At 62.6% G+C, this 26,946-nt stretch overlaps 2 protein-coding genes across 3 annotated transcripts in view; both read right to left on the minus strand.

Annotated features, from left to right (window-relative positions):
• Positions 1-10,746, minus strand: part of PHF12 (PHD finger protein 12) — a 31,132-nt gene extending 20,386 nt beyond the window's left edge. For both annotated transcript variants that reach the window (XM_032200989.1, XM_032200988.1), the window contains exons 1-2: positions 10,307-10,746; positions 9,718-9,899 (exon numbers count right to left, since the gene is read on the minus strand). In XM_032200989.1, coding sequence (XP_032056880.1) covers positions 9,718-9,899; positions 10,307-10,372 — 248 coding nt within the window. In that variant the 5' untranslated portion in view covers positions 10,373-10,746. The remainder of the gene's footprint in view (positions 1-9,717; positions 9,900-10,306) is intronic.
• A 1,431-nt stretch (positions 10,747-12,177) lies between these two features.
• Positions 12,178-25,749, minus strand: SEZ6 (seizure related 6 homolog). The gene is made up of 17 exons (XM_032201160.1): positions 25,686-25,749; positions 17,918-18,481; positions 17,714-17,847; positions 16,876-17,068; positions 16,413-16,598; positions 16,157-16,325; positions 15,547-15,713; positions 15,265-15,459; positions 14,887-15,025; positions 14,592-14,788; positions 14,317-14,511; positions 14,032-14,223; positions 13,733-13,930; positions 13,611-13,649; positions 13,360-13,480; positions 13,166-13,268; positions 12,178-12,363 (listed from the first exon to the last, which is right to left on the minus strand). Exons 1-17 carry the CDS (start codon positions 25,747-25,749, stop codon positions 12,334-12,336), a joined length of 2,886 nt encoding a protein of 961 aa, XP_032057051.1. The 3' UTR covers positions 12,178-12,333.
• Positions 25,750-26,946: the final 1,197 nt, after the last annotated feature.

A 26,946-nucleotide genomic window follows, 5' to 3' on the forward strand; every position in this document is an offset into this window, starting at 1 on the left:
TAGAGGTACAGCTGCTCTACCGGCTTCATAAAGAACAAGGCTCCCTGGCTTCCTACGGCAGGGCCTCAATGGCAGCCCGAGCTAAAACAAACCAGGAAACCAACCACGCTGCCCGCGCATTACAAGCGCCCCATTGAGAAACAGAGAAGGTTGCATCACTGACACATTCAGGCCTCCGGAGTGGTTTTGCTGAGCCCAAGTTACACGTTTCTGCTCACAGCTGCTCCCAAACCCTGCAGGAAGACACCTGGGACACAGCGCTTGCAGCCCCAGCCGAACCCATAAAACCCCACAGAACGAGGCAGCAGCTGCAGCTTGGTGTAGGTTCCCTGCTGCAGCTCCCTTACCTTCCTACTGCAAGTCCTGGATCAAAGAGGAGTTTACTATTTTCCGTGAAGAAAGAAGTGAGGCTTCATTACCTTAAGATAATTACTAGGAATACTGTCAGCTTTCCATGCCGGCAGCGTCTAATCAGCAGAGGTCTACAAAAAGTTCTTCAAACTCCATCTGCTCCTTAAGAGGAACAAAGTCCTGACGCTCAGGAGCACGAGAAAATCCTCCTGATGAACACACGGATTTCTCAAGCACCGAAGCAGAGACCACCAGACTTCAGACAAGCTCAGCACAATTTCTGTTCCTCGCAGACCTCTGAGCGTGACCCGATCGTGTTACAACCAGCAGAGTTTTAGGAACTTTCTGATCTCAAATAGGCTCACATATTGTATATGTTACACCTACTTAAGGCCAGCAGTGCAATTCACATGAACTGCAGAGCATCAGCTGCTGTACTTCTGTATCTGTGGTACAGATTCCCTTCCCCTAGGGGAATGAGTGGGAAAAAAGCTTAATAGCAGCCAGCCTACGTTTGTTTACATCGAGGTGAAAGTATTGAGCATGTATAGAAAAAGCAAGGAGAGCTGTGTACATCAGCAAGGAGACCTGGGCATCACTGGACAGGTCAGTACACGATTATTTTGGCTGCCACTAAGCAAGGATGAGGACAGAAGTGACCATTTCACATGTCACAAATTATACTGTTATAGGGCCACGCTGAGAGAAACGATGCATGCAAGGGAAGATGAAGGTACCCTAACAATCTGTCCGTATGCCAGGACAAAAGCAGAGCAAGACTTGAACACTAAGAGCCTAGGACATTAATACTGCCAGGGATGCAATCTCCCAAAGTGTCATTCGCTGCGTGCTTCTTGCATCCTTCCTTACACCACTCCTGCCAGCCCGGTGCTGTGAAGAGCACCAAGTACCACCTCGTGGAAGCCTGCATTACCTGCCTTACTTCACCTCTCCTCCTCTTCATCACCAGTGCTCCGGCCCCTCCATGTGCACATGGGCACCCCTTAGGCTCTCAGAAAATCAGTAAAGTTCTCTCCAACACAAAGATGTCCAACTTTTTTGTCTTGGGCCTGAAATCGGGAGCTTCCAACAGATTGGTTAGGCTGCATGAAAAATGTGACCACCTGATGCCACGGGTTCCTTCTATTCATAGGAAGAACCTGGCCTAGAGAGCATTCCCCAGACAACCCATTAGTTATTATCCTCATTAACAGCTGACAAAAAAAGAAAAAATAAAAGCACTTTTCCCCTTAATTTCAGGTGTTGGATTTCCATATATAAAAATAAGCACATATCTGTGCAAGTAGATATGAATGAAAATGTATGTATATTGTCACGTGCACCCTCTAAGTACTTTTTTTGGTTTTAATTTAGTTTGGTTGGTTTTGAGCTCTGATATTTGGGACATACTTGCTAGCAACTGTCTGGCTTTGTATTTATAACCAGAAATCAGAGAAGTCAAGAGGAAGACTTGTTGACTTTGGAAAATTTGGGTCATACCCCGAAATTCAGACGTTTTGCACATCCCATTTCTTTCCTGCACATCATTCCTTACGCCTGTACCGCAGACAATAGTAACAATAGCCCGAATTCAACGGCCAGATCCATCATTAAGTGTTCGGATCTTTATAGCACCATCTTCTTAACAGATTAGAAGTCATCTCCTCAAAGCTGGCTGACACATAGGGCAGCAACGGGGAGAAGAAAGAGGGCCGAGGAACAACACAGCTCTGGCGAGAATCGGTTCACCCGATCGTGTCTCTAAAGAACAATAAATGAAGAGACAGCTCTGGGGGAAAGAAAAAAAAAAATTCAAAACAGGTTGGAGAGGTTTCTGAAAGGTGAGCACATTCAGCCCTCGCGATACTGAATGTGTTCAAAGGAGACGGGGCTGAAAGGACGGAAGCAATAAGGTGGCAAAGGGAGACCAAACGCAGGGAAAGCAGAACATCAGAAGAGGCTGAAACGCAGGCCCATAAAAGCAAGGATACGAATTTGCTGTCACACGGCCAAGTGCAGCACAATTCTGACGCCGACACGGGGGCTAGGTTTTCCCGAGAACACCGGGGAGGAGAGGGAAATGAAGAGCAAGAAAAACAGCCCCCCAACCCCAACCAAAAGAAGAAAGCACAACCCAAAAAGCGACCTTACGCCGGGTTATAAATCCTTTTCTGCCTTTTCCCGATCACCTTCATATCCTGCTCCCGTTGCTATTCTAGACTGAGATCACCGGGAGGTTCACATGACGCCCTGCCCCAAGTCAGAGGCTGTACAGGCAGGTGTTTCACACCAATCACTGCCGCTTGCCAGAAATTCAGCATGGGGTTTTCAGCCTGCCAAATTGCATCCTCAGGCCACTGCTTTCTGCGGGGTTCAAAGGCAGTAATCTCCAGCTCCATCTAGTTTACTTCAAGTGACTCGTGCAGAGCAGACGTCAGCAGAAACGGGTTAGAGTTGGGTTCAGGCGCTCCATTTCCCCCAGCCAGCTCAGAGGCTTTTTATACTCGAGATTTGATGCTGGAAGGACAATTTAGAGGGTTTTTCCTTCCTCTTTTCTGACTACGGGAAGCGTTTACTCCGTGCCCTAAACGAAAACGTGATCGCATTACCACCAGTGCTTCATTAAAGAGAAGGTGCAGCACTGTTGTTACACAGCTTACAGACACCAGGCCCCGCAGCACTCCTGGGAGAAGCTGGGCAGACATCTAGCGTGCCGTGGAGCTGCAGGCAGCGTAAGGAAAAGCCAGCTCCGACCATCTGACTGCGTCGTAAAATCCCAAGTTTAGCCAGTAACTCGACGTGGCAAGCGGCTTTTTGCTTACACTCACTCCTTTCGGATCCAGCACTTCGTACTCCCAGAACAAAGCCATATTATGTTCTGAGATACGTTAGCATTTTCAGAACTCCGAGCTCACTTCCTGACTGGTTTAAAAAAAAACAACAGAAAAAAAAAAACAGGTAGCTGAGCCATTCTCACATGTGATTTATATTGCAACAGGCAGCGTTCCCTGAACGTTCAGGCTTTGCAACGCCTGCTTTCAGGAAGACACACACCTCTTTCCTGCTCTGCGAGGAGCTGCTTGCTTTCTTTGCAGCAGATTCCTGCCGCTTGCTGCTCACAGGGGCTCCCGAGCACAGGACAAGCTCAGGAGCCTCACAAACCACCAAGTCAGTCCAGAAAGAAAGACAGTTTAACACCCACTTGCACTACACACAGGGGTTTTTTACACCACCACCACAACAGCAAGTGCAAACCAAGTCAAAAAGGTCACTTTCAGGGGGCAAAACGCATATCTGACCCTTTCTCTTCCTAAAAATACAAAGTTTGTGGTTAAAAATCGGTAGCTGACAACAGCACGGGAGCACTCCCACACACCAGCCCTACCAGAAGCACAGCAGGAGGTCAGACACGCTCCCCATTTACTATCCCCACCTAAAGCAACTTCAGGAAATGGAGAGAGGGGAGAATTATCAGAGCGTCACACCACTTGGTGCACTCACACGGTGGTCCTTCTCCCATCCCCAGCTTGAAGATCTGCAGGCAGCTGCACGACCGAGCTCGCGTGCAATGAGCAGGCACCAGGCAGGCTGAATGAAGGTGAATATATTTACAAGATAGCGCTAAGATCTCCATAACAAACAGTCATTAGCAGATTAGTATTCTGAATCTAATCCAATTAAGAATTTCCTTTGCAAATGCCTGGAGGAGATGGAATTCCTCCGGGAAGACCTTTCCACGTTTTGAAACGCTCCCGTGAGTCATGCCTGCAGGTCCCACGTACCAGGAAAGACCAGCTCCGGAGCAGCTACCGAGGCCACTTCATCCGAGGGAACTTCGTCAGGATCAAAACTCAGCTCCAGGACAGCACCGAAGGAGTTCTCAGCTCCGCCAGTCCCAGTCACGGTGAAGCTGGCACCTCCCCAAGCAAAGGGATGAAACCGACGAGAACTTTCCTTATTAACAGCCTCACGCCGTGCCCTTTTACAGGATCAGGCCGGATGTTTGCCACGGGGCTGGTCTGTACACGAGCTGCCTGCAGACAAAGCCTAAGCGAAGCAGTTAAACATCCCCTCGTTGATTTTCAGGATCCTCGGGGCTTGCAAGTCTCGCCCCTTCACGCTGATGGTGGCGATTCACAGCTTGATCCCAACGCCCGGCTCGGGCCAACTCGTGCCCACGCTGCAGAACTCGCTCATGCTCAGCCGAACCCGAGCACGCACACGCTGCCAGGAGCTGGGATTTGCCAGCCCCCCAAATGAGATCAGTTCCTCCGCTTCTCCTTATCGGTGGTTTTCTGCTGCCCTCGGCTTAAGGTCACAAATTCAGGTTGACCTTATCTGGTTTTGCACCGAGAGATTTAGGCCGAAAATAAGGGGGGAGAGAAAAGCTTTCATTGGTATGAGCGCTGCAGAGAACTGCCAGGACCGATCATGTTACCACATCTGCAGACACATGCGCAGTGACCCCGCGCTGGGAAACCAGGCCAGTGCGACTGCTTCCTTCTGGTTTGGGAGCTAGACCACGCTGGCCCCGACAGCACCGAAGTACCAGAAGGGGAGATGCAGGGCAAGAAAAGCTGCCTGCCTCTTTTTGCCCCTCACTTTCCCGTTCTAACAAACTCCATCAAGTTAAGACTGAGAGAGTTAGAGTGATGTTTTGCACAGAACTGCACTCATACAGATGTTGGAGCAGGCTTTTGCCAGGCGTTTAATGTAAAAACCAAACCAGGAAACCTCAAAAGAAAAGCCTTCGCTGAGTTAAACTACACTTTTTGAAACTGTCGGAAGCGCCAACGCGCCCGAATCGCACCGACATTTATTTAATTCAGAGTCCGGGAGCTGTGCTCCTCCTCAGGTCACTCAGGGCTGAGATAAGCCTCTGGGCAGCTTCCTGGCCACCTTTCCCGGCAGGGGCAGATGCTTTGGGTCCTTTCAAAGTTTCACCTGAAAGCCGGAGGCAGCCCAAGAGGCACCTTCAGGGCAGGATCAGCAGAGACAATAGCCAGGGTGATGCTCCCCTCCCCTCACCCCCTCCAAAGAATGGGGATTTATGCAAAAACGAAGGGAGACGGAATGCCGAGATAAGGCAGGGCGGTTTAGACCTGAATGAGGCACAGAAAGAGTTACTAATGTCCCACCAGTTAAACCCAACTCCTTTTTCCATTCCATGCACCAAGCATTTAACCCGTGCGACTCAGAGAACAGCCCCAAGGCTCAGCTCTGGCTGCTCCCCTTTGCAGCTCCGTCACTCCCGTTCGTTCTTCGACAACAGCGCTCGGGAGGAGGCTGCCAAATCGGAGGGGAAACGGAGCCAAACGCTCCAAATATAAACACGGCGAGAGGCAAGTGCTGCAAGGAGGCTGATGGAGCTCGCGGGCCCCGCTCGGGATTCGGCGTGCTTGTCCCAGCAGGGCTGCGGGGAGGTGCAGCCCGGGGAGATGAAGCCTGTGGGGGAGAAGCTGTTTTGCCAGGCAGCACCCCGACGCCGTGTGCTTACGGTTAAGGGGCAGTCGGTGGGATTTAGGCAGTTCGGGTGGCTCCGCCACGCTAGCAGCACAGCTCCCAAAGCCAGCAGCAGGCGGTTTTAGGAAGGACTCGGAACGGCGGCGCCCGGCGAGGTGAGCGATTTCCAAGAGGGCTCCTCCAAGCAGAAACTCGCAGCGAGGCTTGAAAGGGAACACAACACTGGGCTGCCTTAGCTCTCCCTCCCGCCGTCGCTCCCCTCCCCCAGCTCGCTCCCGAAACTTTTTTCCTCTCGCAGGGATCTCTCTAATCCTCCGCTGAGGCTGGAACAAATTCACAGCACCACGAACCGGCTTCGACACGAACTCTGCTTACCCACAGCTTAAGAAAACACAGGGAGTTCTAGCAACCACACAGCAGGAGGGGGATGTAAACGGGAAGGATAGCAGAAGTGCCGGGAAATAAAATTGTTTTTCAATCGCACGAAGGCAGGGCACACACACAGCGTTAGCACAGAACATCAGGACGAAACGCTTCGTGCGCCACGGCCCCAGCCCAGGTCACAAAGAGCAGAGGATCAGGAGCTAGAAGCCATGTGCTCTGCTTCCACCAAGTACCAAGGGGAGAAAAAAGCCCCTCTGGAAGTTCAAACCTGAAGACAGTCACCTGGCTGCGATATTAATCCAAGTGTGTCAAAATTAAGTATCTGGAAGGGCTTGTACACTTCCCCAACCGAGGCAGGTTATCTGCGACCTCCCGCAGCAGCCCCCGGAGGAGCCTTACACCCAGCGAGTGATTTGAGTGATTCGGAGCTGGTGCTGTGAGAAGAGCCCAAACCCTCCCAGCAGCCGAGCTGGGGAGGCGCTTCCACCCACAGAAACTCAGCCACTTCCACGGCAGAGCTGGGTATCTACCCTCAGAGACGCGCAGCGCCGCCAGCCGCGAGATTCTCAGCATTTTGGCCGAGCGTTTTCTGGTTTCTGTAGAAGACGAAGGGTTTGGGGGCTACGTTGCTTGTTCTTATTCATGCCAATTCTTATTTCCAAGCAGCACTGAGCAGAACAACTGCAAAGAGCGCAAGGACCACGTGCGGCGCCTCACGTACCGACACAACCCCAGCACTGCATGGGAGCTGCATGATCCGTGCAGCAAATTTTTCAAGAAAAGGCAAGCTTGGGAGCCACACACTTCTTCCCTAAAGAACCAACGTGCAGCTGTGTACAACACGACACCGAGGAGCCTTCCCTACACAGAAACCATTCTGGTTTACGGGCCAGGCTTGTCTCCAGCCCACTGCATTAACCCGGGCCGATCACGCCTCGCCTTTCATTTTCCATCATCTCCTACACAGCACCGACCACAACCCCTTGGCCTACGAGGAGCTTTTTGTTTTCTATATTGATAATAAATGCAACCTGGTGCTAGAGCTGGCAATAAATATTTAAAGAACGGTTAAGCTGTTGACACAATTCAGCTACCGTGCTACAGCAGCATATTTAAAGTGCTGTTCCGATTACTTAAAACAAGCGTTGCATTACAGCTGCTGCTCTTTAAATAAAAAAAAAGAAAAAGAAAAAGAAAGGAGGCAGAAAGGAAGCTGTAAGTGCAGCCTTTATGCCTAAGTTTATATCCAGAACGGAAGTTTACTTTAAGCAAGATGTAGGAGGTAAAGGGGAAGAAAATGTGGAAAGAAAAGCCCAGCATCCCTCTGACACAACCTGGCCTGCTCGGAGGACTCGGCAGGAAGGCAGGACGGGGCCCTCAGGAGCAGCACGCAGCAGGGTTTGGGCTTTTTCTGGTCATCTGAATGCTCACCACCCAGGAGATATCCCAAGGAAGGTGAGAAAAGCAGGAACGAACAATCAGAACTGCACCTTTTGATCCTGTCCTGAAGGGCGACTAGTTAGCCAAAGGGTTTTTGCGATTATAACACAAACCAACTCAACCCTGGTACAGCCAAAGCTCCCCAGCTGTCCAGCTTACACGGCCATTTCCCACCGACCAGCTGCAAGAAACTTGCCAGATTAAGTCACAAAATTTAGCCAGATTTAGCCCTGCACTGAACAGACTCGTTTACAGCCGAGGTTAACCAGGATCCAGAGCCAACCAAGCAACTTTGCAGCCTTCATGACAGGTCTCCCATCTCGAAATCTAACATCTTAGCCTCAGCAAGAGAAAGCTCAGGATGTGTTCGAGAGTACCTGAAAGCAAACGCCGCGTTTTAACCAAATACGCCCAAAATACGGAGGAAAAACCTTCAATTAAAGCCCACCGAGACGGTGGGATGAAAAAAAACCTTGGTGCCACTCTAGCAAGCGCGGAGGATGTGCAGCACCAGCAGCAGCACTTCCCCGGGGCAGGAGGGATGATGTCATGGCTGCTACAGCATTGTCGGGTGAGCCTGGCCCTGCGCTGCTAACGGGACACTCCCTGCACGACCGCGGCCGCACGCTCAGCAATCGGTATCAGCAATCCCTTAATAAGTGCTCAGAGACCTGCAATTAGCATAGAAACACGGCATAACCACCAAGAGAAAAAAAAAAAAGGAAAAAAAAAAGGAGACAGCTGGAACAGGGCAGCAAACAAAGCTCCAAAGCATGAAAGAGAGAAAGGAATGCGGTTAAAAAAAAATTCTCCCCTAAGGAAGAATCCTCCGTGCGCCCGAGCTCCAGCTGTTTGACTCGCCCCGCTCCCTCCTCCACCCCGTTTCCCCGCTCTGCCTGCGCTCGTTTCGCACCAGCCACCAGCCCCGTGGCAACTGTTGAGCAGCCTCTGCCCCACCTGGGCTCTCCCCCCCCGCGCGGGAGAGGAGAGAAACTTCGGGGCTGGGAAAAAAAAGTTCAGGTGTTTTTCTCCTCTGCTGTGAGGCTTTTGTGCGGACCCGGTGCCCTCCTCCCCGCTGCAGCCTCGCAAACCGCCTCCGCGCGCGCACCTCCGCGCCACGGCCCCGAGATTTGCATGCAGGAAAAAAAAAAAAAAAGCAGAAAAAAAAAAAAAAAGCAAAGCTCTGCCTTTTTATCAACAAAGCCGCACCGACTCCGGGCACGGAGAAGAGCCGGCCGCCCCCCAAAATCCACGGCGCTTGGATGAGCCAAGCGGGTCTCCGGAGTCAGGAGGAAGGCAAAAAAAAAAGGAGGGAAAGGAATAAGCCGGGCCAATTTTTAAACTCCGCAGGCCCGGATTTCCACGGAGGGGGAGGAAAAGGGAAGGTATTTGCGCCGTTGAGCTACCCGGCGAGGGCCGCGAGGGTTCGGGAGTCATATATGCAGCCAAAATGGCGCTGAGAATAAAAATATAATTTAAAGGAAGGTCGCCATATTGTAAACAGTGAGGCAGGGAGACACAGAGGCAGCAACCTCCATTATTCCCAGCAGCTGCAGCAGCACGGAAGCGCCGGGAGAACGTCAGGCCCCGCGCGGGGGGAGACGCGGCCGCGGTTTCCACCCCACATCCCAGGGGGGGGAAGGAGACCCCCGGGGGGCGTCCCCAGGGCGAGGGGTGAGGAGGGGAGGCCGAAGGCCCCGGGGGGAGGCGGCAGGGCTGGCGCGGGCAGGAGCAGCCAAGCGGCCGGGCTGCGGCCTCGCCGCTCCTCGGGGCCTCTCGGCACAAAAAGAAAAGAAAAAAAAGCTGGAGGTGCCCAGGGGGGTGTCGTGGTGGCTGCCCCCCCCCAAAAAAAAAAAAAACACAGAGGGGGTGCTGCCTTCGTGCTGCAGGTCTCCCAGAGGGGTTCACGCCTCCTTGATTTTTTTTAAGGTTGGCCTCCCGGCCCTGTTCGGCCCTCCTGGATCTAACGGGGAGCTGCCGGAGGAGGAGGAGGAGGGAGGGAAGGCAGCGAGGGGGACGTGGAAGGAGACGGAGGAAGGGGGAGACGGAGGAAGGGAGCGACGGCGGCGGGAGCCTTACCAGCACTGGAGGTGGAAGGCGGCGGGGCAGTGGTCGCAGCAGAGCAGGTCCCCTCCTTCCTTGCAGCTATCGCAGCTGTCGTGGTTGGTGGCCCTGCCGCTCCGCCGGGGCTCCTTCTCGGGCCTCCTGCTCTTCTTCTCCCCGTCCTCGCTCTTGGGGGGAGCCAGCAGGGCCTGGATTTGCTGCGTGCACACGCACACACACACACACAGAGAGACACAAAAACCCCCGGCGGGGCTCTCAGGGGCTGCTCCACACCCCAACCCCACGACCCCCCCTCAACCCCACGACCCCCAGCACCACCCCAAGCCCCCCACCACCCTTCTCCATACCCCGGGGGGGGGGGATGGCGGCGGCCGGGCCCGCCCTGCGCCCTGCAGGGGCCTCTCCCGGGGGCTGGGCGAGCCGCCGCCTTCCCTCCACACTTCCTTCTATGGCCACAGGGCTTTTTTTTTTTATATTTTTTAATTTTTTTGAGGGGGTCCCCGTGTGTGTGTGCCCACCCCGGTCCCGGTGTTTGGAAGCGGGGCCCGGTGTCTGTGTGTCCCCCCCCCCCCTCCTCCTCCTCGTCCCGGCGGCCGGGCCTCACCTCCATCAGCCCCCCGGAGGTGTCCAGGTCGTAGACGATCGTCTTGGTCTCCATCTTCTCCCACATTCAGCCAGCCCCGGGAGCGGCCCCCCCCGCCCCGAGCTCACACACACACACACACACACACACACACACAGAGGAGCGGAGCACCGGCAGGCGGGCAGCAACCGGAGAGGAGCAACCGGAGAGGAGGGCACCGTGAGGGGAGCCCCCCCCCCCCGCCCCCCAACGCTTCTCGCTCCTCGCCCAGAGGCCTCGGCCCTACCCCACGGGCCGCTGCGCTCCGCCCGCCGCCGCCGTCCTCCTCCTCCTCAGCACCCAGCCGGGCCCGGGGGCGGCTGCGGGGGACCCGCCGCCTTCTGCCATCCCCGTGACACCGGCAGAGGGCTCGGGGCTGAGCTTTTGGGGTGAGGGGGTGAGGGGGGAGCGGCCCCGGCCCCGCAGCGCCCCCGGCTCCGCTCCGCACCCGCCCGGGCCCCGCCGCCGCCGCCGCCGCCGCCGCCCCCCGCGCACGCGCAGCCCGCGCCCCGCCGCCCCCCGCACTGCGCATGCGCGGCCCGCGCCGCCGCCGCCACCGCCGCCGCCCCTCCCCCTCCTCCCCTCCTCCCGCCCGCCCGGCGGAGGAGGAGGAGGAGGGGGGGGATGGGATTGCGCATGCGCGGCGCTGCTACCCGCTCGCCCCGCCTCTTTCCCCGCCCACCCGGCTCGCCCCGCCTCTTTTTCCCGCGCAGGCGCGGCGCATGCGCGGGGGGGGGAGAGAGGAGGAGGGCGCGCGCGCGCAGGCGCGTGGCCGCCGGCACGTTCCGAACGCGGAGGGAGGGGGGAGGGAGAGGGGGGGCGGGGTTTAGAGCGGCGCGGTGACGTCACGGCGCAGGGTTCGGCGCGCCGGCGGAGGGCGCGTCTGACGTCACCGCGGCGCGGGCCGCGCCTCTTAAAGGCGCAGAGCACCTGGAAAATTTGGGGGGGGGGCACCCAGGGGGTGGGGGCTGGGGGGGGGGGGGAGCAGCGTGGGGAGCACCCAGGGGTGCTGCAGGGCGCTCCCTCGGGTGGGGGGGCGCGGTACACAACCCGGGGAGGGCTTCATAGGGTGGTGGGTGCCCCCCACCCCCACCCCAGGGACCCCCCCATTACCCCAGGGACCCCCCCAGAACCCCCCCAGGACCCCCAGTGCCCCCCCCCGCTCAGCACCACTCCAGGATTTCTTCTAAAACACCGCTTTTTTTTATTAATGATCCGACCAAAAGATGAGGGGGGGGCTCCTCTGAAAAGGGGGGGGGGGGGGGCACGCACCCTATGTGAAACCCCCAGCCCCAGGGAGGGGGGGGGGGCACACAGGGACACAGCCAGGCCCGGTGCCCCCCTGCCCACCCCGGGGCTGGGGGGGGGCAGATCCGGCCCCATAGGGTGCCAGGATGTGCGGTTTGGGATTTTTTTTTTTTTTGGGGGGGGGGGGGACACGGGGACACCCCCATGGGTGCCCCCCATCCCCTGGGAGGGTGAAGCAAGCAGAGAGGGGGGGACACCAGGAGGTGGGGGGGAGGGGGGGCAGCATGCTGGGGGCACCGAGGTCAGGAGGGGGATGGGGGTGGGGTGGGGGCACCCTGAGCCCCCCCTCTTGTCCCCCCCCCCCCTTTAGGACACCCCATTACCTTGCTGGCTGCCCCCCCACACCCCCCTGGCACCTTCAGGCTGCCCCCCAGGGACCCCTGCCCATCCCTGGGGGCTCCCCATGGCCTCGCGCCCCCCCCCACCCCATTTGGGGGGCGTCCTCCATCACTGGGGAAACTGGGGGGGGGCTCAGCACCCCCTGCCCACCCCCAGCAGGGGGGTCAGGGGGGGCTGGGGGAGACCCCACGGGGGTCTTGGAGGGGTTGGGGTGGCGGGGAGGTTTTGGGGAGGGGGGCTCCCGCCGGGGGGGGGCTCCTTGCGGGAGGTGTGCCTGGCCCCATAGGGGGGGTTATGGGGGGGGGGGGGGGGCAGCAGGCACACGGGGGGGGGGGCTCAGGAGGGGGCTGCGGCACCCCGGGCTAGATGGACACCTCGTATTCCCTCGTCTCCTGCAAAGGAAACAGACTGCGAGGGGTTGGACACCCCCTGGTGCTGTGGGGTGCCCGGGGTGGGGGGGAAACGTCTCCCACCCTATATGGTCCCGGGGGGGGGGCACATCCCATGGGAAGCCTTGGGGGTGGGCAGCTTGTCCTACAGAGCCCAGTCCCTGGGATGGGTGCTGCGCCCCGTGTGGGGGCGTTGGGGGGGCTGTCCCACCCCGGGTATAGTGCTGGGGTGGGTGTCCCATCCCATACTCGGTCCCCAAGGTGGATATCCCATTTAATAGGTGGCCCTGGGGGTGCACGTCCCATCCCATAGGTTGTCCCCGAGGTGTCGGTCCCATCCAGTAGGTGGCCCCAGGGGTGAATATCCCATCCCATACACGGCCCCATCCAATAGGTGACCCTGGGGGTGCACGTCCCATCCCATACCCGCTCCCCAAGACATAAATCCCATCCACTGGATGGCCCCATGGATGCACATCCCACCCCCTACCCGGTCCCTGAGACACAAATCCCATCCCACACATATCCCTGGGGCTGAAAATCCCACCCCACACACACTCCCTAAGACCCACATCCCACCCTATAACGTCCCGGGGGGTGCCCATCCCACCCCATACCCCTCCCCAAGCCCCCCCTATCCCACCCCACTCATTCCCCAGGGGGGGTGCACGGCCCCCTGCGCGCACCCCTTGGGGACACGCAACCGGGGGAAGGGTCCCCGGGGAGCACGATCCCCCCCCTTTATCCATGGTCTTATGGGGGGGTGCAGACCCCCGGCTATGGGGGCGGGGGGGCCGGTGCTTACTCCGGTCTCGTAGGTGGGGTTGTCGAACGCCGACTCCACGGTGATGTGGTCGTAGGGGTGCGAGCCGGAGAGGGGCAGCTGTAGGGCCGGCTTCCCCTGGAGCCTGCGGGGAGACGGAGACAAAGGGGGGACAACGGAGGGGCTGGGAGCATAGGGGGGGGGGTGCTGGGGACCCCCCCCAGGTGGGCACTCACTTGGAGAAGTAGAGGTAAACGCCCGCGATGAGCAGGGCCACCACCAGCACGGGCAGGAAAACGGCGATGGCCACGTTGGTGCCCTCCAGCGCCGGCCCCGAGGGCACAGCCTTGGCCACGGCTGCCCCGGGGGGAGCAGAGGAGGAAGAAGGGGGCTCAACGGGGGGGGCACCCGGCAGCGGTTGCACCCCCGGGGTGCTCACTATGCGCTAGCACCCATGGGTGCCCCAGCAAGCCCCCGCTTCCCTTACCATCCAGGTTGCGGTTGCTGTAAAACTCATCGTAGGAGGCTGCAAAAGGAGCTGATAAATGGGGAGAAATGTGGAGGGGGGGTCCTCAGGGGTGTCGGGGCAGGGGTTGGGGGTCCGCTCACCCGCTTTGCAGATGGGGGGAGAGCCGCTCCAGCGCGAGGGGTGCCCGGGCAGGCAGCGCAGGGTGCCCTCGCCGAGCAGCGCCCGGCCGGAGGCGCAGGAGAAGCGCAGCGTGGCCCCCGCCGGGTACAGCCGCCTCTCGGGGCTCTGCCGCCCGCCCGCGGGCACGCCGGGGTTGTGGCAGGGCTCGTACGCCTCCGCTGCGAGGGCAAGGGCACGGCCACGGCCACGTCACCGCCCGCTCGTCCTCCCTCCCCACCCTTGGGTGCACACCGGCCCCCCGGGGGTGCCCCCGACTCACGGATGCATTTGGGCAGGCGGTCGCTCCACTTGGGTCCCCCCGACGCGCGGTCGTGGCAGGTGAGGAGCCCGGCGCCCGCCAGCACGTAGCCCTTGTCGCAGACGAAGCGCACGGTGGCCCCCACCGGGAATTTGGGGCTGGAGACCACCCTGCGGCTGTGCTCGGCGTCCCCGGGGTCCCGGCAGGTGGTGACTGCGGGCGGCAGGGACGGGGAGGTGAGGGATGCGGCCGAGGGATGGGGTGGGCGAGGAGGGGACGTGGGGGGCGCGTGTCCCCGCTGCTCACCCCGCTCGCAGGAGGGCAGGTCGCCGCTCCACGTCAGGTCCCAGTGGCACATGAGGAGGTCGGTGCCGGCCAGCTCGAAGCCGGGGTAGCAGTGGAAGGTGACGACGGTGCCGTGCAGCAGCTCGGGCTGCGAGGCCGTCTTCCAGCCGTTGGCGATGTCGGGCAGCTCGGGGCACGTGTCGTTGCGGGGCACCTCTGCGGGGACAGCGGGGTGAGAAAGGGACAGGAACAGGGACGGGGAGGACGCCGACACCCCTCCTTGCCACGGGGCTCACCGGAGAAGTGGATGACGAAGCCCTGCCGGTAGGCGAAGGCACCGGCGCCGGGGTCGGACTGGAACTGGATGGTGACATCGGCGCTGGAGGCGAAGAGCTTGAAGCGGCCGCGGGCGCCCGTGTACTGGCCCAGGATGCGCGCCGTCAGGTCGTCCCCGTCGTAGAAGGTGAGCACGTCCCCGGCACCCAGCCGCAGCCTGGGGGACACGGGGTGGGGTGTGAGGGCAGGGTGGGTGTCCCTACCCCCAAAACCCTCCCGGACTCATCCCCGTGCCGCGGAGCCCCCCGCACTCACACGCGGATGTCCAGCATGACGCGCTTGTCCTCCTCCACGTGCAGCCCCCAGATGCAGTCCTGGCCCTTGCCGTACGCCTCCGGCCAGTTGGGCGACAGCACCACGCCGGCCGCGTCCGTCAGCTCCCCGCTGCACACCGCTGCGGGCGCACGCCGGGCTCGGCACCACCGTGGGGGCACTCGCCACAGCGCCCACCGTGGCCCCCCCCCAGCTCCAGCACCCGCTTTGGCACCCCACATCTAGCACCCAGCATCGTGGCGCTCACCTCCAGCACGCGCCGCGCCGTGGTGGCTCCACCACCCGTGGTGACCCATCCCCAGCTCCATCCCCCCCAGGTCCGGCACCCACAGCCCCCCTCCTCCCGTCCCCGGTGCCCACCGCGGCACGCCGGCTCCGTCTCGTTCCACTGCGGGTCGCTGGGGTCCACGCACTCGATGATGGTGGAGCCCTGCTCCAGCGTGTAGCCGGGGTCACAGCTGAACTCCACCGTGGTGCCCACCGGGTACCGGGGGTCGCTGGCCGTGAAGTTCCCGTACTTGACGAAGGGCTCGTAGCAGTGCCCCTGCTCGAAGGCTGCGGGCACACGTGCAGAGGTCTGTGGGGTCCTGGGGAGGGGGGTGTGTGTGGGGTTGCCCCCTCCCCGTCACCCCGACCCCGTACCCTCGTAGCGCAGCGCCATGCCCGCGGCGGCCCCGCTGCTGTCGGTGGTGAGCTCCACGAAGAAGTGGCGCCCGGTGCTGAGCAGCCCCTCGATGGGCAGGTACTCCACCTCGTAGGAGTCGTACACCGGGGGTGCCTCCACGTTGTTCCCGTTGCGGATGATGAGCCTGGTGAGGCGCGGGGGGGTCAGGGTGCTGCACCCAACCTTGGGCATGGCCAACGGTGCCCATCCTTGGACGTGGCCAATGATACTGACCCTAGGACATGGCCAACGGTGCCCATCCTTGGATATGGCCAACGGCACTGACCCTAGGAGGTGGCCAACAGCACCCATCCCTGATCATGGCCAACGGCACCCAGCCTTGAGTGTGCCCAATGGTCCCCTTCCCCTGGCATGGCCAACGGCACCTATCACTGAACTTGGCCGAGGACACCCATCCTTGGATATGGCCAACAGCACCCGTCCTTGAGCACTGCCATCCCCCTGTCCTTGAGCACGGCCAACATCACCCCTCCATCAGCAAGGCCAACCCCTCCCACCCCCTCGCATGGCGCGGGGCTGTCCCGAGGTGCCCCCTCTCCCCCTCTCCCACCCCGTGCAGACCCAAACCTGTCGTCATCCTCGGCCAGTGAGACCTTCTCGAAGTGGAGGTGCAGGCGGTGGCCGGCGGGCGCCTCCAGCAGCCAGTGGCAGGTCAGGTTGTTGCTGTAGTTCCCGGGGAAGCCGGGGGAGACCACGCGCCCCACCGTGGCGTTACGGATAGCCCCGCCACACGCCGCTGCGGGACGGGCAGGGGTGGTCAACGGGTGCTTGGGTGGCACCGGCCGCGTCCCCACAGGGGGTTCACCCATGCACCGGGGCTCACCCATGCACTGGGGCTCGCGGGCGCTCCAGAAGGGCCGGGTGGCGTTGCGGCAGGTGAGCAGGCGGGCGCCCTGCAGCTGGTAGCCCGCGGCGCAGCGGAACCGGGCGTCCCCGCCGGGGTGCAGGCTGCTGACCGAGACGTCGCCGAAGGCGGGCCGCGATGGGAAGGGGCAGCTCAGCAGGTAGGCTGGGGGCAGGCGGTGGTGTTACGGGGCAGGACAGACCCCCTCCGGGCACCAACATGGGGATCCCGCACCCAGCCCTCAGCCCCAGCCCCTTGCATGTCGGTGATGTTGCTGATGGTGCTCAATGAGGGCGTAATTTCTAGTGCTAATTATCTCTCCGTTAGTGTACCTGCTTAACCCGGATCGCCGTGTTGCAAATTGGTGCCACACCAACGGGGGCACCCCACGGGGACAGGCAGCACCCCGTGGGGTGTCAGCAGTCCCGGCAGCACCCCGTACCTTGGTAGTGGAAGCGGTAGGAGCCGGGGCTGGTGGGCTGGGGGCTCTGGAAGCGCAGGGTGAGCAGGTTGGCGGGGCTGCGGATGACCTGGCCCCGCAGCAGGAAGGACTCGTTGGCCAGCACCGCAGGCTCCAGCCCCGCCGCGCTCTCCACCGTCAGCGTCTCGCCCTCGGCCAGGCTGATGTTGTGCACCTTTGGGGGGGAGGGGAAAGACACGAGGGGGGTGTCACCGCGCTCCCTGGCAGCAGGATCTCCCGCGGTCGATAGCGCGCCGGAGCTTGTCCGCGCGGGGCAGCGCCTTTCAAACACGGTTAGTGCCGCCGTAAATCTCCCCGTGGCACGTGGAGCAGCAAGAGCCCAGCCAGAGCCCTGCGGCACGGCCGGGCCCGCGGCAGCCAGGCGCGTGCTCCAGCACTCCGGAGCAATTTGCTGTTAATGATGTTAATTAAGCAGCGCTGCGCGGTGATGAACGGCGGCACCGGCGAGCGCGGCTCGGCGAGCTGGGGGCTGAGCGCGGAGCAGCAACCCCGTGCTGCTGCCTGCTGCTTGCAGGAGGCTTTTGGCGATGCCAGATTGGGTCGATGCCGTCGTTAATTAAATCCTATATTGCTTCTTCGTCAACAGGTGCCAGCTGTGGCAGCCGACAGCCACGGGGCATCGCGCCAGCCCCGTGCACCCACGTCTCTGCTCTGGAGCCCGAGGGTGGGCGATGCCCTGAGCTGTTTCTCCTGGGACAGTGGCACAGGGATGGGGACAAGGACAGGGACACGGCTCTCTGCGCCCTGTAGGGCCATGTGTGGAGACAGGGACTCACGCCCTGTGCCACCCGCAGCTCACCTTGATCTCCACGCCATAGCCAGGGTAGACGGAGATGGTGTAGGTGCAGTCCAGGCTGCTGTCATACGGGGCACCGGCCGGCTCTGGGGACACCAGCCAGCCCTCGGGGCCCGCCAGCGTCCGGTTGCACGGGGCTGGTGACAAGGAGACCCCCACATCAGCCCCGTGTCTCCCCGACCCCCCAGTCTCCCTCCCGGCGCTCACCTGGCCCCTGCAGCGTGGTGACGGTGGTGGTGGTGATGGTGGAGGTGGTGGTGGTCCCCTCCTCGTCCCCGGACACCCCGGTGCCCCCCAGGGACGTGCCGGGGGTGGTGGGCACCCAGCTGGGGGCTGCGGGGCTCGATCCTGACCCCGCAGTGGGTGAGGGCGAGGGGTCTGCGCCCGGCGTGACCCCCCAGGGCTCCCCCCACGGCCCCGGGCGCTCGGCTGGCGTGGTCAGGGGGGCGGTGGGGAAGGCGGCACGGGGCAAGGCGGGGGCACGAGGAGGGGAGCGGGGGGCTGGGGGGCCAGGGGCCGGCCGCAGGGCGTCAGCAGGCAGTATGGGGCCGGGAAGGGCGGGCGGGAAGGGCGCCTGGGCCAGGTAATCCTTCTTCAGGAAGGCCTCGTGCAGCAGGTCCTCCAGCAGCGGGTGGTGGTTGAGCAGCTTCAGGGTGGGCGCCGTGCTGACGAAGCGCGCCTCGGCCTCCCGCTCGGCCGGCGTGGGCAGCGCCGTGGGGTCCCCCTCGGCCTCCGAGCTCTCCCCGGCCTTCCCCTGCAGCCCATTGAAGCCTGGGGGGAGGAGAGAGAGGGTGGGGTGGCGGGGACGTGGTGCACCACGGGCTGGCGACACACCGTGGAACGATGATACACCACGGGCTGATGCTGCACCGTGGACCGATGCTGCGCCACAGACCGACGATGCGCCTTGGATTAATGCTGCACCACGGATTGATGCTGCACCAGGGACCAAAACTGCCCCACAAACTGATGTTGCCCCACGAACTGATGCTGCACCATGGATTAATGCTGCCCCACAAACCCGTACTGCCCCACAAACCCACACCTCACCACGGCGCTGCCCCAAGCGCGAGCCCCTCACTGCGCACCGATGCCGCACGCGGTGACGCTGCGGTGCCACCTGCACCTTTTGGCCATGCTCCCAGCACAGCGGTGCCATGCCGTGCCGTGCCACGGGGAGGAGAGCGGTGGCAGGGGGACCGAGGGCTGTCGATAAAGCCGATCGCTTTCTCCAGATGCATTCCTGGGTGAGCAGGGCCTGAGCCAGGGCAGCGAGCGAGCGCATCGACCGCACGCAGCAGGGCTCCGCCGCACCTCACCCCAGCGTGCTCTTCACCAGGGCAGCATGGGCAATTAGGGCTTGGCTAATTAATGCACAGCTGGGTCACGCTGCACGTTAAGGGTTGCCCTCCTGTTCTCTGGAATCAGCCCTGCTGGGGGCAGCCCTGGCCTCAGCTTGCCCTCTCTGTGGCAGGGACCCCCCCAGGACCCCCATCCCCATGGTGCAGACGTGCAGGTGGCTACCACGGGGCCGTCACCGTAGCCCCAACGCTGGGACCGTGCCCACCAGCACCCCAAAATATGCCAGACCTGGCCCCCTCCCTGCTGCCCCACACAGCCCTGAGGACCCCCCCGGTGCCACCTCCCAGCCCCCTTTACATCAACACCCAGCTCTGCGAACACCCCAATTAACCCAAACAAGAACAGGACCTCATCAGCCCTAACGAGCCACCGTGGGGGTCTCGGGGGGGGGGCTCAGCCCCTATCCCAGCCGTGCTGTGGTGCCGGGGGGGGGTGACAGTGACGCTCAGCACCCCGACGTGGCACGGAGCAGGGCGCATGGGCACATCTCGCCGCGCACCGGCGCTGATGACACGATACTGCCAATTACCGGGTAATTAGACTGAGCCGTAGCAGGGCAGGGCCCCGCAAAGATTAATTACTCTGCGACTGCCACTTTTAAGGGACTATTAAGAGACATTAGCTTCGGAGAGCAGCGTGGGGGGAGCCGCTGGGTGCTGCAGCTTGTCCCCAGCACCACGTCACCCTGTCCCCGCGTGTCCCCCCGCTGCCCAGGGGGGTGAGCGCCCAGCCACGACGCCTCCGCGAGGTTAACCTGCCCCCCGGCACCGCCAGAATTATTTTCTAACAGGATCCATTTATTAGAACATAAAAGTTAATGAGTTTATATTGAAGGGCGCCAAAAATCGCTTTTAGGCTTTTATAGCAGATCGGCGCTCTGGGCCTGGTCCCGCCCTGCTCGTGAGCTGTCCCACGCAGCAAACGGGGGCGCTGGGGCAGAGACATCCCCCCCCCAAACCCCTCACACCCCCTGCCCACAGCCTGTCACCTGCTCAGGGTGTTGGGGGCACGGTGGCACGTGTCTGGGCTGCGTGGATGGGGCCGTAACACCACGGTGTTGTGGGTGGCACGGGATGCTCGTGGTGCCACGAGGATGTTTTGGGTGCCACTAGGATGCTCTGGGTGCCAAGAGATGCTCGTGGTGCCATGAGGATGTTTTGGGTACCAGGGGCTGATTTGGGGTACCAGGAGATCCTCTGGGCACCAGGGGATGCTCCTGACCCTCGGAGGACACCGGGTGCTGGGGGGCACTGTGGAAAACCAGAGCGAGCCCAGATGCCACCACCGTGCCCCTCAGGCACCGCAGGGATTACAACCTCCACCTCCGCAACCGTCTCTAAGCAGCTTATCTCCAGTGGCCGTGCCACGGCTCTGTCCCTCCCGGGTCCCCGAGGTGGCCGGGGACTGGTGACAAAGGGACCTCTGCTACCCAGCACCCACCACCCTGGGGCCTGGTGCTGTCGGGGGGGGCCGAGACCCTTCCGAAGGGGCCGTTCCGTCCCCTTGGGTGCCCCCTTGGCATGCGGGGCACGTGGCTGCGGCCGGGCCGTGGTCCTAATCCGTCACATCGGCTTTGCCGGGTGGGAGTCTATTAACGGCGGCCGCGAGCCGGAGAGATGCTGGAGACTAATCCGTCTGCGGCGGGCGGCCGCCCCCCCGACAGAAATCAATCGCGGCTGGTGTCGCAAATAAATAAATAAGCAGGCACGCAGCCGCCCGGGGAGCGCCGATCGATACGGCCGGCGAATAAAGCAATAACACAGCGCCCGGCAAAGCAGCCGGGATGGGCCAGACGCTCGGCTGCCCCCGGCACCGGCCCTGTGCCCTGCCTCAGTTTCCCCATCCCGGGGGTGCTGGCGCCCAGCCGGGGCGCAGGATCGGTGCAGGGAGCCGGGTTCGCCGCCCGGAGAAAGGGCAGGGGCCGTGGATGTGTAGGAGCCGAGGTTTATTTTCCAATTTAAAACCAATCTGGCTTTGCCCCCGTGGCCAGGGCTGGCAGCTGTGATGAATGAGCTGTCAGGCAGCCGGCGCCACGCTCGGCACCCTGTGGTCCCCAGACAGCCTCCCCCAGTCCCCAGACACCCTCCTGCGGTCCCCAGCCACCACGAGCACGTGCGGTGCCACCGGACTGAGCATCCCGAGCCACAGGGATGTGCCTGACTGATGGCAGCTCCCTGTCTCTGCCACCTGCCTCGGCGTCCCCAGGGATGGAGACGTGGCACGGGGACGGGGACGCCCTCCTGGGTGCCCAGGAGCAGGCAGGGAGCGTGGGTGAGTGCAGGCAGGGATGGGCACCCGTGGGTGGGCGCAGGCAGCACCAGGATGCAGGTGGGTGGCACACGAGCACGGATAGGGGTGGGTGGGCGCACACATACAGCACGTGGGTGCAGGTGGGCACCACCCTGGTGCCTCCACGGCCAAACCAGGGCTGCTGTCCCCTCTCCAGGGAGGTGACAAGCAGCGACAGAACCCAGTGCAGCAGCAGGGGACACACGAGGGGCAGCCCCCGGGGACACCGTGGGCGAGCGCGGCTTCCAGCCCCGGCAGCTGGCGGCACAGCCCGGCTTTAATATTCATGCTGGCGCTCGCAGGGAAGCGTTTGACCTTGTATGTTTTGCGATTCTCCTTGAATTGAACAGTCATTTACCCGCTGACACATGTCACATGTCGCCGCAGTCGGTTCCCCGGAGCATCGCGGCCGAGCCGCCCGCTGACATCCAACCGCGCCGCCGGCACGCGCCGCCACCGAGCCCACGGCACCCAGCACCCAGCCTGGGGGCTCCGGGGGGGCCCAGCCTGGCCCCTTCCTTCTTGGTGACCCCAAATTTGGGCCACCGATGCGTCGAGACCCGAGGGAGATGGGCACCCCTGGGTCGTGGTGCCCCCATCCCCTCCGTGCCGCCCTCGCTCCCCGCGCCCCCGGCCCCCGCGCCCCCACTTCCCCGCGCTCCCCGCGGCGCTAATGCATTTGTACGGCGATTTCCATCAGCAGCAGCGATGATAAATTGCATGTCTGCTGCTATTTCGGACCTGATCGCTGTCGCCACGCACGCCGGCGGAGCCAGCCAGCCTCGTGGCGGCGTTTCCCCCCTCCCCATGCGCACAGCGCCCGGAGCAGCCCCCCCCCGACCCCGCAGCCGTGTGCCAAAATCCCTGTCACAGCCCCCCCCGTGCCACCCTGGGGTGCCAGCCCCATCCCCTGGGGTGCCAGGCTGAGCTCGGGGCTGCACGGGGCAGCCTCGGTGCTGTGCACGGGTGACGTTTTTGCTCCAGTTTTTGTGTCCCCCCCCCCCCAGCTCCCAGCCCTGCTCCTGCTGCCAGCGATCAGAACCGAAAGGCGGCGGCGCTCAGCACATGAAACCCGCTCCCGGGGCTCCCCATTCGGCTGCTCGGCCCCAAAACCCAGCCCCAGCAGCACGGGGACGCTTCTGGGGGTGCCAAACCTCCCCCTAACCCCCCCACCAACCCCTCAGGATCATCCCTCCCCCCGTAACATAGAGCCCCGCACCCTTCCCGGCGCCCCATCGCTGCTCTGTTTGCGTAGGGCCTACACTAACAGCAGAGCCACCCAGCTCAGGCTGGAAGCCACCGAGGGCTGATGCCACGGCCACCCCCAAGGGGACCACAGCGGCTGGGGACAGCCAGAGCCCCCCCCTGTTTGGGGACAGCCCCCGCACGGCGCCGGCTGATCTGGCATTTCAAGCACCTCTCTCCATTTTCACAGGGTCACAGCGGCGCTCGCGCGGCTGATTAATATTTGATCCCTTCAGAGCAGCTCGTTACTGCATTTAAATTATATCCGTAATAACCCCCAGCGGCATGGCGAGCGGGCCGAGGGCCGGACGTGTCCCCAAATCCAGGACGCCGCGCCACGGTCACCGCCACCGCGGGGTGCACGGGGCCGGGTCCCAGCGGGGGAGCTTGGGGACACCCCCGGCCCCTCCAGGAGCCCTCTGGGGAGCAGAACCCCGGCACGAGGAAGGGATCCTGCCGCTCCCGAGCCACCGCCACCGCCGCCTGTTACTGGAGAGAATCCATTACCTCCCTGGTTATAGGCAGCTTTCAGAGGCAATCTTTCAATTGTGCGCATTTAAAGAATTGATTGGAAGCTAAATTATCCTCTCCTGCCGGATCCACCGGAGACACAACTTCATCCACCTCCCCGAGGGCAGCCGCCTGCGCCCCCCGAAGCCCCCAGCCCCAACCCCGGGCACCGCACAGCACCCGACGGGCCCCGGCGAGCCCCGTGCCAGCCTGGGGGTCCCCAAAACACCCCGTGAGGGTGTCCCCATGCCCTTGCCGTGCCCTTCGCAGCGCACAGCCTCCTGGCACCCTGCGGCAGCGCCGTGCCCGGTGCGGTGCCCAGCGCCGGCTCCATCCCCGGTGAGTTTCCAAGCGAGGGGTTGCCGCTGGCCCAGCCACGCTCGCCGTCCCCGTGGGGCACCCCTGCCCCGCTTAAGAGCATTATCCAGATAATCCCGGCCTGGCAGCTCGGCGGCGTGGCGGCGATGCACTCCTCCAAGGCACGCAGGGGAGGAGAGCGCGCTCGGTTAATTACTGAAGCAGATGCTCGCTCGCTTCCTTCCCCGGCAGCCTCCTTGCACGCAAAGCCCCTCCGAGGGGGCACAAAGACCCCCCCCCCCAGCAGGCACGCACACAGACTGCAGCTCCCCAAAACGCATCGCTACCGGGTGTGCCTTGCTGAGGACGGATGGAGCAGCAGAGCCGGGGGGGGCACCGCCAGGCCCCGCGCCCCCCAGCCTCGATCCACGCCGCCCGCCTTTGCTCCTAGGACCCCTCCTCACAACCCGGACCCTTCAGCGTGGCAAAAAAACCCTCCAAAAATCCAGGCTGGGCAGGTTTCAGAGCTCGGGTGCTGCGGGGAAGGCGGGATGGAGCCGTGCCCTGGTACCGCAGCCGCTCGCTGCGGCAGCGCCACGGAGCTGCCCCGGTGGGCACTGGGGAGGGGGGAGCCAGGGCTGCCCCCAGGAGGGGACAGCACAGGGGGGGGCTGGCAGGAGGGGGAGAGGGTCAGACCCTTCCTCACCACCACCTGAGAGCATCTCCAATCCCCCAGCCTGGCTGAGGGCCCCAAGCCCCCATCCCCGTGCCTCCTGTCCCCGTGCCACGTCCCCACGACGCACCGGCCCCGATGCCGAGCCAAGGCCACACCGAGCGTGGCGGTGCCACAAAAGTCAGTGCCAGGATGGGACCCCCATCTAACGGGGATTTTTTGGGGGGGCTGACCCCACAGGCAGCCCCCAGCCCCGAAACCACATCCAGGGGGGCACAGGGCGGATGGGACCCCACCGCTCCCAGCCCTGGGAAGAGCTCAGCACCTCCCAGGGCATCCCTACCTCTACGGCTCGGGGAAATACACATGCGGAGTTTAATTAACTTTATTGATATTCAGAAATTAGGGGACTGACTGGAGGTAATTGCTCATTAGAAATCATTAAACTGACACGGCAAGCACCAGCCTCCCTCCGGGGAAATCCTGCCCTACCCAGGGCCCCCTCTCCTAGGACAGAACCAACCCCAAACAGAACCAGGGACGCGACCCCCCTGCATCCCCACGGCCCCCCCACACAGCAGGACAGGGCTCCCCGCAGCCTCACCCCAATTTTCACCCCACGGGAGGGGTCCCCTACATCCCCAAGAGGAATGGGGCCAAGGCCAGCAGCTTTGGGGTGGCGGGGCGAGCCGGGAATAGCAGCGGGCACGGGGCCACGGCGTCCTTCCCGGCTGGGCTCGGCGGCCAGATGGGAGTTTATGTAACTCCCCGCACGGCTGCTCCCTGCGGCTGGCTCCTCCACGCAGCCTGCACCCCACAGCAATGTGCCCCCAACGGGGACAGACCCCCCCTTGGGGACAGACCCCCTCACCAGACCCCCCTCGCTTGCGCCGTGCCGGATCAGGGCACCCCAAAGCTTCCCAGCTCCCCTATTTTTTATTTTTTTGGGGGTGGGGGGCTGCCGAGCAGCACGGTGGCGAAGGTGCACGCACCCATGGGTGGTTTTAGGGTCGGCGAGGCGGGGGGGGGATGTGGGTGGTGGTCCTCCCCCTGGGAAAAGCCACCCCCTGCCCTTCCCCACCTCCCTCCCCACACCTTGGGGTCACCCCAAGCGATGCAGCAACCAAAAAGCCCCCCCCCACCAACACCCCCCCACATCCTCCCCCAACCCCACAGCGGGGTCTGCACGGAGGGAGCGGACCCCAATGGGGCGTAGCCTGCCCGTAGGGGGGGGGCGAGAAGCGGGTCCCCCCCGGGCGGTGCCAAACCGTGCTCCGTGTACCCCCCCCCACATTTCACACCCCGGTAAAAGGGGGGGTGCCACCGGAGCCCACCGTGGGCGGCGTTGCAGGCTGCAAAACCCCACCGGGCGATATTTTTTTTTTGGGTAGGGGGGGGACAAGATTAACGTTTGGTGGGGGGGGCGCATAGAGGGGGAGGCTGGAGAGGAGATGTTGGGGGGGGGGGGGGGGCTCAAGTTGGCAAAGTTTGGAGCGGGGCCACCGGCACGGGGGGGTGCAGAATGGGTACGGGGGGGTCGTAAAATGAAAGGGGGGGGGTGGTAAAATGTAAAATGGGGCGGGGGGGGGGGTCTCTTACCGTGCGCGGGGGCGCGGAGCAGCGCGGCGAGCAGCGGCGGCAGCAGCAGCAGCAGCGCGCCCATGGCCGGCGGCGGCAGCACCGCGGACAGCTCCGCGCTGCGGGCGGGGGGGGGGGGGGGCAACGGGAACCCCCCCCCCCCCCTCCATCACCACCACCCATCCCCTCCCCTCCCAACGCCCCGAGTGCGGCGCCCGCCAATCCTGCGGGCTGCGAACGGGGGGGGCTCCTCCCTGCGCCCCCCCCCCCCCTTTCCTTTCCCTTCCCTTCCCTTCGCCACCGCCGCCGCCTCCTCCCCGCCCAGCGCCGTGATGCTGGGAGAGAGGGAGGCTGGGGGAGGGGGGCACCCCCCCAAAAAAAAAAAAGAAAAAAAAAGAAAAAAATAGAATAATAAAGCCCAGTGCCCCCCCCCCCATGTTGGTGGGGTGGAGCTATCGAGGGCTGTGGATGGAGAGGGGGAAAGGCAGAGCTGCGCATCGCATCCTCTGTTTTTTTTTGTTTATTTTTCCCTTTTTTCCTCCCCCCCCAAGGACCCCCACCCCATCCCAACCTTGCATACCCCCCCCATTCCTCCCCCACCCCTAAATAGCCCCAATTAGGGCCGGGCTCATCTCGCCCAAGCAGCGAAACCTGGGGGCGATGGCAGCTCGCACAGCTTGGGCACCATCCTCCCCATCCCTCCCACCCCCGTTTCATTCCTCTCCCCCCATCCAGGGGTTGAATCCTGCCCCCCCCCCGGACCCCTCCCTCGGGCTGCAGCCCCCCTAATCAGCAGCACGGCCCCCGGGGGGCTCGGTGGTGGGGGGGAAGCCATCCTTGCAGCAGGCAGATGGCGTTGGCACCAGCGCAGAGCTGCTCGGTGCTGGCTGCTGGACGGCTCCTGCCTTGTGTTAAAAATAATAATAAAAAAAAAAGGAGAGAAAAGAGAAAAAAAAAGGGCTCTTTGTTTAATAAACCGCCCCCCCCTGCCCCCCACGTCTCCGTGAAAGCCCAGATGGCTTCGCCTCGCCGCGCTGACGCCGCGCCGCGCGCAGCCCCCGCAGCCCCAAAAAGATGGGGCTGGGGGCAAACGCGGCCCTCGGGGCATCCCGGGGGGGCTTCAATCAACACCCACGGCACTGGGGGGGAGCCTGGCCCTGCCACGGGGACCCACGGCCTGGTTCGGCGTGGGGGGGGTCCCTTGGGGGTGCCGTGCAGGGATCTGGCACACCTGCCACGCAGCGAACCCCAGCGTTTGATCTGCCGGCGGCTCCGTCGATGT

Source organism: Aythya fuligula, chromosome 20 (assembly GCF_009819795.1).
Source record: "Aythya fuligula isolate bAytFul2 chromosome 20, bAytFul2.pri, whole genome shotgun sequence".
NCBI lineage: Eukaryota > Metazoa > Chordata > Aves > Anseriformes > Anatidae > Aythya > Aythya fuligula.

Bases quoted from the DNA above. Each gene is read 5' to 3' on its own strand.
- SEZ6 (XM_032201160.1), bottom strand. From the start codon at position 25,749: ATGGGCGCGCTGCTGCTGCTGCTGCCGCCGCTGCTCGCCGCGCTGCTC. The intron at 15,714-16,156 runs GTTTGGGTCTGC...GCGCCTCACCAG, and splicing joins CTGGCCGAGGATGACGACAG to GCTCATCATCCGCAACGGGA. The intron at 13,650-13,732 runs GTGAGCGGACCC...CTCCTTTTGCAG, and splicing joins TCCCCCCATCTGCAAAGCGG to CCTCCTACGATGAGTTTTAC.